The 11344-nt window shown below is 38.8% G+C and overlaps 1 protein-coding gene across 1 annotated transcript in view; it reads right to left on the reverse strand.

Moving 5' to 3' along the window:
* Window positions 1-9451, reverse strand: part of SLC27A6 (solute carrier family 27 member 6) — a 40828-nt gene extending 31377 nt beyond the window's left edge. The window contains exons 1-2 of the mRNA XM_084225117.1: window positions 8552-9451; window positions 461-667 (exon numbers count right to left, since the gene is read on the reverse strand). Of these exons, the coding sequence (XP_084081243.1) occupies window positions 461-667; window positions 8552-9065 (721 nt within the window). The 5' untranslated portion in view covers window positions 9066-9451. The remainder of the gene's footprint in view (window positions 1-460; window positions 668-8551) is intronic.
* Between the last annotated feature and the right edge of the window lie 1893 nt (window positions 9452-11344).

Genomic DNA, 11344 nt, shown 5'->3' on the forward strand with positions numbered 1-11344 from the left:
AAAAGGCTAGTAACTTAATCCTATTTTCTGTCTCTACAGTGACCTGCATAAAACATGACTTAATGAAAGAAAAACAAATGTCTATTTGTGTGTTTCAAGATTTTTTTTAAAGTTCTAGGTAAAAATCTTAATAACTTCAGCTAGACAGTGTTAAGTGATTACAAACTATTATCTATTAAGATTGTAAACTGACCAAAAAACGAATGTTTTATAAACAGCTTAGCTGTGAAGTAATAAGAGGCAAAGCCTCTCATAGTATTTGTACAATGTGGCAGGAAAAAATAAAGAAGAGAAACTCATAAATCACCAAAGAGAAACACAAGAAATATGGGCAGTTTTCTACAGTAATGCTTCTAGATGAGAAACATGACATTTTGCTCTTGAGATACCAGAGCTTCAGAAAAACCAAGTTTCTAGATGAAAGCTGAAGGAAAACATGGACTCTTTAGAAGATCTGTACCTGTTGTTCCCGAAGTAAATATATATAAAACAGCTGACTTGAGGTTGTTGGCAGAGCATCGATTAACTGGAACAGGGTCTTCAGATGCAGCTTCTATTTTGTCTAAAAGGGTATGTACATTTGGCAACATGGAGTCCTTGGCCATTATCCAAACACTAACATCTTTTTGAAGTTTAGGAAGAATTTCTTCCAACGTCCCAAGCAAATCTTAAAAATTAACATGAAATAAAGTTAATTCCATTATGCCTTCACAAAACTAGAGAATAAAGTATTTTTTCTCTTAAAGTTTTACTTTTTATAATAGAAAGAGAAATGCAAGTCACCTCCATGGATACGGATTCAATCAAATAACAATGAAATAGAATGAAAATCCATTGAAAACAAGATATAATGTGCTAAAAACACCGGTGATCCCATTCCATAGTCGAATGGTCAACTAGCTCTCAAGGCAAATTTGTGAGCCTTGATCACTAGCTCCTATTGTCCACATGATTTTAGGAAACCCTCAGTCATTGTTAAGACCAGAATGAAATGTGGTTAAGTTTCAACTTCACATAAATCTTGAAGAAATCTATGGAGGCAGATATATACATAACTGATAATTACAGTACAGGTTTCCTCAGATGCCCTCAACAGCAACCTCCTATTGAAAACTAATTTTTTTTCAAAAGCACAGAAGTGACTAATTTAAAAAGAAACAGCGGTTTAACTAAGTTCTATTCTGTTGGCTTATCAGGAAAGAAACAACGATAAACTTCTCAGAGTAAATAAAAAATAAATTATATAGAGAAGCCAATCCTTAAATAATCTATTTGGTATTTATATTTTGAAGCATTTTTAGAATGTCACTTTCTCAGAAGACTGCACAATCATTAAAGTACTAATCCAGGAAACATACCAAGAATAGGAACAATACTGTTTCCAATAGAACTCATTTGTACCTTAGGGCTTTGATACATCTCAGTCTAAGTACTTAATCTTACAAATATATCTGTGGGTATAAATTTAATTTATTATCTCAGTTCTTGTAATAAATAAAGTTGAATAAACTTTGAATAAACAAAGTTGAATAAACAAAGTTGACATGACTCACCCAGAACCTCACAATGAGGCATTGCCAGAGCCAGCATTTGAAACCCTGTTGTCAACTCTAAACTCACTTCACAAATATTAAATATGGATACCATATGCATAAATTTTATGCCAGAATTATTTTTAATCTTTTAGAAAGCTGCTTTAATAATGAGAGACTGATGTAGTTATTTTAATTATTAACATAAAATTGCTATTACAGATATACAGCCTACTATCATCAACTAAACATGTTTTACAAACCTAAAGCCTACAGAGTACAAGTTGTATATATTTTATTCATATTTAGCAAATAGATCTGACCTAGTGTAACATTAAAAATTTTGTTTTCTTACTTCCTAGTACTGCAGAATGATTTCAAGAAGAAATCACCCAAATAATTTTAAAAATCTGGAAGAGGCATAGCATCCTGTTCAAATCACTGGAGTACAGTCCCACTATAGATAGCAAGAGAGTGAAAAATTTTGAACAAAAAATAATGTCAAGAACAGTAGTATTAACTGCAGGAAACCTGATGCCATGAATGTCAAGGTTCATTGGCATATTAATTCTGTCTAGCTGTGGTATTATGGAATTATGGCATATTTTTGAGCAATAAATAGAAAAATACAACTGTACTATTTCTAAAGCATTTTAGTAAACCAAATGTGATGGAATAACTATGTACATATTACCATCTCATACTGATTTTTGTCTTTCTATTATGCATATATGTCTCTCATATACTAAGGATAGCTGGTGTAGAACCTAGCAAAAGAAACAGAGGTGTTGGCAGTAGCTGGAGTTCTATTTCTCTTTTCAAAACTAGTAGAAAACATAGATTCTCTGCCATTCTTTATTAATGCACTAGCTTTATCTACAATGCAAGTCTGTCAAAAGAAGAGGATTTGCCTCTTCTTTTTCTTTTTTCCCCACTTCATGCAGCAAAGGAAGAAGACAGGAACTATTAATTTCAATCCTGCAGACACAGTCATTTAAGATTTGAGAATGACATGAGGACACAGTTCCCTTTTGGTAGACTGATACATATCTACCCAAAATAGTCAAGATTAATCATCATATTAAAAATACACACTCTTAATTTTTTCTCCAAACACTCACTCTTAAAACCAATGGCTCTGGAGCTTTTCACTGCTCTTCAACAGTTAAATGATTACACAGCATAATTTTTCTTCTGTGCTCAAGAATCTAGTACTTGGAACAATACATGAACAGTTTGTAATTAAAAGTTATCGTGGAAGAAACTTCTCAGTAGATAGCACAGAACAGCAGAAACAATAAATTATTTCCTGAATAAAAAAAGGTAAGTTAAAATAGCTGTATTCAAAGTGCCAGAAACTGAAAGTTACTTCTGGAACACACATGAGATGGGGTGTTTGGAGATGACTCTCAGTTGTACTAACATATTTCCAAATAATAATTATCATGATGATTGTCAACCAACATTTTGTTCCCCAAACAGAAAACTTCTGTGCCAGACATTGTGTATGGCTGTCTAGTCTTTACATATCATCTTTTCCACCTGTCAGGAAGACACAGCCCTCTTGGAAGAGCTAAAATTTGTATATTTCTAGAGGTACCTTGTATATGCACTTCATATAGAAAAGCAATTACAGTAAAGCAATTCTGCTATTTAAACTTGCAGTTTTACTCAAATAATACTTATTTACTCTTTACACTATGAAAGTATATTCAGATTTTGGGTGACTTGTTTTGGGAGAAATATCTCCTCATACAAAATTTGGCAAGATCCATCTCTGCTGTTTACATTGCTTGTATCCAAATGTTTGCCATCTCCTAATTATTTGGCTCCTACTGGGAAAAAATATCTGGAATTGGTCAGGATAGATATGTTTTTCTGCTTTTGTTTGCTTTTTTTCTCCTCTTACTTTTAAAGCATTATTCAGTAAAAGTTTGTGAAACTATTACTTTATATTCACATGAATATATAACTCAGTTACCTCTTTTGAGAGAGCAAGGAAAATATGTTTTGAACTACTGTTCCAGGCTTCTAGTTGCACAAAGGTTTTTTATGTTATTTTCTAGCAGAGAGATCACGCAGGCTGTTGGCAAGGATGCAGTCCCACGCTGATGAAAGGAATACATTAGATTATGAGATCAGTTTGTACTGAACAGAAAGTTACTCAGAAAGAAAACTCCATGAAATGGTTCTTACATAACTTTGATGTGTACCCTGGCTGATATGGTCAGGAAGTTGTATCAAGTCCTAACTCTTCCCCACACTGCCTAGCCTCAGAAAGCAATTGTTACTTGTACTTGATCCCCCAAGTGACTCAGCATGGCTTCTCACAAAGTAATAATTGTAGAAAAGTCAGTTGTAGCTCAGGTCAGTGCTGGTGACTTGAAGTGCCACTGAAGGCAGCAAAGGTAACAAAATAAACCACCTTGCAAATCACAGTCAGTTCTTTTTTCCCCTCAAAGACCATCTGGGACAAGACACAGACTAGAGTAAGAGCAAGTGATCAAAGAGATATGGTGTCTAACAGAGCAGGTGTCTTCTACAGTCCTCTTGTACTAAATGTTTAGGTCTAAATAGCTTTTTATTCCAAATGGGTAAGAAAAGGTTGTTTCAATAGAATCCATTCCTTTTTTCATTCAGTGACTAACACGACAGATAAGACTTCTACTTGTATGTAACATCAAATGACTTTAATTTACAAATACAAAAAATACTTTGCTTACACGCTTTCTCCAGAATATAGACATAATTGTGTCTAGCTCAGAATACACTCAGCAGCAGCAGCAAGCACTGCTAGTGCCTCAAGTGTAAAAACTTCTGGCCAGAAAAATGCAATACAGCTGGGAGACGTACCTCTGTATAGAACTGCAAAATCATAAGATGGCTGTGAATAGAAGGCACCTCTGGAGGTCACCTCGGTCCGATCTCCCTGCTCAAGCAGAGCCACGTAGAGCAGGCTGCCCACACGTGTCCATGCAGCATGTACACTCCCTTAATAGCCTTTGTTATCAGGACTGATGTAAATCAATCTCATGGAGTTTAGAAAGCAATCCTTTAACAGCTGAATCCTTGCATCAGAAGTCATGATGGCAATGTCCTACTCTTCCCAATAGGAACAGCCTAGAGATACCCTGGCAAATAAATTCTATTTGTGCATTTCTGGTGGGTGACTAAATTGTATGTGTTGTTCAGTATTGTATCAGTATTGCTGATGTACATACTGCTATGATACAATGATAGAACAGATGCAATGTAATCCCTTCTTCAAGCAAGTCTTCGATCAATAGACATATTTGCCAAAAAGGACATAGATGTCTTCATTTTAAGCAGTGCCTTACCTCCTCTGTTTAACCAGCAGCTTTTAAACAACTAAGGGTCGTATAGTCTGGTAACATGTAGTAAGAATGAGCAGTTTTTGAAAGGGAAGAGCATATAGTTTCTTTCTTTCTCTTTTACAAGCTCCTCATTGACTTAAAAGTTAGTTTACTACTGTTTTATTAAAAATGCAGTTTCAAACTCTAGCTTTTGAACCTCTTTCAAGAAACATTCCCCAAAATGGGAGTGGTGGGAGAAAATGTTTCTGGGAATGGAAGTGTGAAAAGGTTAAGCAACAAATTAAAGCAAGAGCTAAATACTCTTGGAACATAGCAGACAAATGAGAGTAGTTCAAGTAAAAAAAAACTCTCTCTCTCTGACACAAAGGCATATGGAATTACTGGAAAGGAAAAGAAAGACTAAATATTGGCAAATAATAGAATCCATATTTGCCTTTTAGCCAGAGCCTGGATGAGAAGACAAAAAAATTTACCTAGTTGCAGTAAATTAATTAAAAGAGCATCGGTGTCATAGAAAAAAACCCACATTTTTAGAGATAGCCATTTCATGTAAGAAACCAACAAGAGGAAGAAACCTTGAAGTTTTTATGACATATCTGGGGCTTAAGAATAAAACATTCAGTTGCTGAGTTCATAGAATACATTAAGACAAAATTAAATCCACAAAACTTAAATACTACTAAAATACTTTGAGTTGAAGTTAGAAAAAGGAATCCAAGTATGAGAGAATTGTCAGATGAGAAGAAAGTCTGATTCCAAGTTCCGAGCAAAGACAAGATAATACTAATTGGATGGGCTTACCAAACCACAATGTCTGACAAATATGCAGGCACACAACAAAAGTCAGGAGCAAAAAAAGGCATATGAGAGTGATCTTACAAGAGGCACCATGAAAAATGGAACAAGGTATGGAAGACAATGCAACCATAAATAATATCAAACCTAATTATATGGAAGTATGACATTTGTAAAAAATAAAAAACTTTTTGAAAATGAGGTACAAAAAAGCTTCAAGATGCAATCATCTCACACAAAAGGAAGCTACATCACCATTCTGAGCAGGGAAGATTTTGCCATAACAATCATTGGTGGGAATTATTTCAGGCAGCAGCTGAAGGTTCCCTTCAGCAAAAATGAAACCTTAATATTAACTAGATATACAGCAAGATGTAACAGTAGAACCTGTACACAGGTTCCTGCTCTAATGTGCTATGACAGACAAGAATTTCAAGAGCAAATTTGGTCTTGCTGAACACAGGCAGTCAAATTGTTAAGGGGATAATTTCTCCCATGCTGCAGTCTATGAATAAGACCAAAGGTCATCCAGAGCCCTAAAGATATAGTTTGTAACTATTGCAAGAAATAGAATTGCTAAATTAACCTGCATTTCTTTGTGCAGAGTGAAAAACCTACATATTTTAAAAATAATTTCACTATCCAGAAATACTGCCATTACATACTATTCTCTGATTTTAAAAAAACAGACTCAATTGCCACACATGATGCCTGTCTATGGCAATGACAAATATTAGACCACAAGTGGATTGGTTTAATGTAAATACTTTGAAAAAAAAAATATATACCACATTCAAAGTATCCACAGTTCTGTGAAAATGGTGTCACAAGAGGAAAATGAACAACTCATGTTGTTCATCAACTTATTGATGAGGAAGAATCCCTTGACACTCACAATAACACTGAAATTTAATAGACCTTTAAGAATTATGTAGCTGACTGTGTAAACCCAGTGTTAAACATTGCTCTGCAATTTTTATAAACATTGGTGGGAAATTATTATCTCTAATAATTAGGCTCAATATGTTTCTTTCAAGAGTGGTATGAGTTAGGCCTCACAGCCACACAGACACTGGTCGGTTTATAAACTTTCACTTGCCAAATCTGGACTCCTTTGGAGAGGCTCCTGTATGATGTTGTCAATAGCTGAGGACATAGCAACTTTAACTTCTTTCATAGATAAAAATAAAAAAGACCCTCTGAGTCCTGAAGAAAAATACTGAGAAGGCTCATGGGACTGGCAGACTTACAGCAGAGACTAAAAGCCATTAATAAAGTAAGTAAAATATCAGCTGAGAGGCTAATTTGTTGGTATTTCTGTTTTATCAGTTGTCTGCACACAGCTCTTCCCTTGTGAGCAGAAGCAGAATCCTAGACGAACCTAGTACAACACAGTTGCTCTTACTATCCGCTGCTGGTAGCAAATTAAGAGCAGAGAAGCACAGTTCCTAGTGCTGCTCTGCAAATGCTTTTTTCATCCATTAGTTACCTCTAACTTAAAAAAAAAACTTCTCTCAGATACAAGCTCTGATCTAAAGTTTCTCCCTTCCCACAGTCAAAGGGCAGAAAGTTCCTGAACATTAATTCCCTCCCTCAATCCATACACTCAAAAGTACATATTCATAAGAAGGAGCTTAACAAGATTTTTTAAAAATTAAGTAAAAAAGCAAAATGAAAAGCTGCCAGTTCAGAAGCTTCATCATGTATGTGGATTATATTTAAATTGGCTTTTGTTTCATTGGCTTGTTTTAATTACCAAACATCTTAAACTAGGAAACCATATAGAATCAGAATGAGAAGACTTAAAATTTAAAAATATGTAAGGGAAAAATCTTAAATGCATTTTTGTAAACACAGCTTCGTAGCAGCAGAGAACAGATGGAAGAAAATTCTATCATATAGGTGTCATGGGTGTAAAACCCCACAACTTGTGTAACAGCAGTAAAGCAAGAAGGAATGCAACAGAAAAAAGGCAAAGGAGACTTGAAACAATACTTTAAAAGGGATGGGACAATATGAGACAAATAATATGCAATATTTAGATATATTTTCTTTCAATCAAGCATCAAGCTACTCTGCGGTCTTTGAGCCTTGCAGGTTCACTTCATCATAAATGAGTTTTGGCAAGTTTATGTTTTGGATCTATCTTCAGTTTATACATCTATCTAATTAAGCCAAATTTGAACATACAATGCCCAGGATGCCTACAACAAGATTTTAAATTCTTTTGAAGCATTTAATAAAAAAGTAATACTCCAAAAAGTTGCACCACACACAGTACCATACCTATTCAAACAGAGCAATTTCTTCTACAATACAACACCAACAGTAAGTTTGTTATTATGAATCAACCTCCTATATACTCTACTCCCAAAACTTTCTTCTTGAAAACTGTCATACCTCTGCAAACAGTTGAACAGCAGAGGCTGTACAGTCCAAGTTTAGACCTTCCAGTTTTGCAGTGTGTTTGATCAGTAGAAGGACAGGCAGATAGTACAAGCAAATAAAGTACATTACTTAAGTAAGATTAAATATGACTATTTGAGAAGTAATGGAAAATTATTCTTAATAGGTGATTTTAATGCTTTCAGAGACACTTTTACTGACACAATTAAACACTCAGAACAGGCTGTACTTAGATGTGGAAAGCTCTCCTGCAATACACATTTTTTAAGAAAAGGTTAAATGGATGTTCACAAAGCAGGGATATAACTGATTCTGCCTGAGAGACTGAAGCTTTATAACATCTTGATGCCTCCTCCAGCTCAGTGTTTCCTTCATTCTGTGAACATCTCTAGATCAAGTTTCCAACAAACAATCTGGAGGGCCAGGTATGTGGGAGATGTGACATTAAAATCTTTGGATGTAGGAATGAGGTGTATACCCTACCTGCTCCCACAACCAGTATCTTGGGCTCACAGCTACTGACACAGTGCAGGAGAGATCTGAAGCGGACATTGAAGTTGAGGAACGCCACCACGCAGCCCAACTTGGCCAGTCCGAACCACACATGGATGAAGTCTGGCTCATTCCCCATCAGCAAGGCCACGGTGTCTCCCTTCTTCAGAGCCTCGTGCTGCAGGAAGACCTGTGCTATCCTGTTACTCCTCCGGTCCACATCTCTGTAGGTGTGAATGGTCCCTTCGTAGATAAGGAACGGTTTGTGGGGCTGCTTTTCTGCCAGCTTCACAAACCTGTCCAGGACGGTGACAACCCTCCCTTGCAGCCGGTACATCTCTATTCTCGCCCCATAGGTCAACACTTTGAGCAGGTATCTCAGGTCGGCCCAGAAGTAGGGGAAGAGGAGTTTCTGGATGAAGCGCAAGGAAAGAATCCCGACAGCAGCCCCCGGTACCCAGGAGGGCGGCACTGGGAGCGGGTAAAGGTCGTCCCAGCCACGCATCTCCCCGCAGCCGGGCCGCCGGGCACACGGCCGGGCAGGGCGCGGAGGCGAAGGCCGGCACGGGCTGAGGCTCTTAACGCCCTCACCTCCTCCACAACGGGACGCCCGGGCCAACACGGCTCAGGAGCAAGGGAGACAGGGAGCTCCGACGGCACGGCACGGCACGGCCGGAGCTCCCGCCCGCCTCAGCCTCGCCGCACCTGCCGGACGCCCGGCGGGAGTGGGGCGGGAGTGCCTGCGCTGCCCGCGCACGGCTGAGGCCGGACACCTTCTCCCCCCTCAGCCCCGGGACTCACGCACAGCACCGGGCGGCTGCGGCTGCGGCGGCGGCTGCTGCTGCTGCTGTTGCCGCTGCTGCTGCTGCTGCCGGCGAGGCGGCGGCGGCCGCTTCCTGAGCCGGTTGCATAAGGCGCGATCTCTCGCTCACGCCCGCCGGGCGGTCGCAGCCCGGGGTTGGCTGCCGGGAAAGGCGGCGGCGGCCGAGTGCAGGAAGCCTCGCCCCGGGCCGAGGCGGCGGCCGAGCGAGCTCCGGGCGCGGTCCCGGGGAGGGCGGTGGGAGGCGCTGGGGGCAGGTGGCTCCCGCCGGCCGCTCCCGCCCGCCCCACGGAGCCGGGACCCACTGGTCCCCGGAGCCCGGCCCCGCCCTCAGGCTTGGCCCCGAAGGAGTGGAGGGGAGCCGGCGCCTGAAGAGCTGAGCTGTATTACTAACTCTCTCTGTTTTTTTCTGTTTTGCCACTAAGATCGACGTCTGATTAGATTATGAATGCACAGGCGCAGGTCTGTTATACGAACGCTGACTGGACATACATTGAAAACAAATTCAAACAAATTAAATAGTGCAAAACTAGATTTTGAGTAGATTTCATGCCTCTTTAAAGGCAACACTGTCAGTAGGATGACCGGGTTTTATTGATACTGTAGTGCTCCTTACTTGCAAAGTGCAGTGGATTTGTATGTTCTGTCCGGGCTAGGTGTAAATTTACAGGAAGAAAGAAATACTTAGGTTTTCAGCTGATTTCAGAATCACTTCATCCAGAAGGAAGTTCTGTGAGAATACAGAGTTCTAGTTTACTTTTCTTAGTGAGAATACAGAGTTCTAGTTTACTTTTCTTAGGCAGAGATAACTTAAAGGGCCAATATTTAAAATTTCTTCAAAGTAACTAATAGGCAGATTAAATGCTGCATTAACCTGTGCTTAGCATACAAAAACTCACTGTAGTTATTTGACTGACTGAAGTTTGGCTGCTGTTAACTGCTACAGAAATGTGCATAAATAACGAATAAAGGTAAAGGTTGTGACTCATAAGGAAGGTGCATACTTATGTGTTGATTTGAAGGAAGATAGAGGTTGGCAGATACTCTTGTTTGCAAAGATTGCTTTGAAGAAGGCAGAAAGAAAACAGGAGGCATGGCAGTTTGGGTCAATGAAAAGCTCTTGGTGTATGGATGAGAGTGAGAGGAAAAGCAATAGGTAATTGATAGAGCACAAAAGTAAAATAAATACAGAATGGGCTGTGGATAAGAGAGAGGTATTTTAAATATACTGTGCTGTGAACTAAAAATCAGTCAGGCAACACTGTATTTACTAAACTGACTAATAATTAGTATGTCACCACATGTCGCGTGAACAGAGAGGAAGAATTTTGTATCTTAGATGTTATCAGTGCTGCTAATTCCCAAGAACTGAAATGATAAGCAAGACCTTAACATAAAGACTCTGGTGTTCTGAAACATGCAGATTCAAAGCAAAATTGTAGGTTTGTGGTCTCTGAATTGTCCCTTTTCCCGTTAAATCTACACAGAAATTATCTAGATCCTCTTTACTCAATATCCAAGTTTCTTGTAAACATGAGTAATAACTTACTTCTTATATCCTCCTGAAGGGAGATAGGAAAATCCTCTAATGCATAAGTTATTTTCCAGTAATTTTCTGGTCTGTTATAAAAATGGGAAAGACATGCCAAGAAATACCAATAGGCAATGGAAAAGTCACATAATTGGATTCAAACCCTGCCTGTGTCAGAATTCCTTTGGGATATTGGATGAATCTGTTACAATGTCCCCAACCAGGTTATTTAGTCAAGCCACATGCCTAATCTTACACCTTAAGGCTCTCTTAGTCTCTCGATTTGATGGTTACACAAACAACTGTAGATTAAGACATGAGGATCTGCAGTTTCTATTCTATGCTAAGTGAAATGGTAGCTGGTCCAGCACCAGGTGGGTCAGGACTTAGGTAAATTCCCCTTCAATATTTTTGCTCTCTATAGTTTTAGTTC

Source organism: Fringilla coelebs (genome assembly GCF_963513975.1).
Source record: "Fringilla coelebs genome assembly, chromosome: Z".
Taxonomy (NCBI): domain Eukaryota; kingdom Metazoa; phylum Chordata; class Aves; order Passeriformes; family Fringillidae; genus Fringilla; species Fringilla coelebs.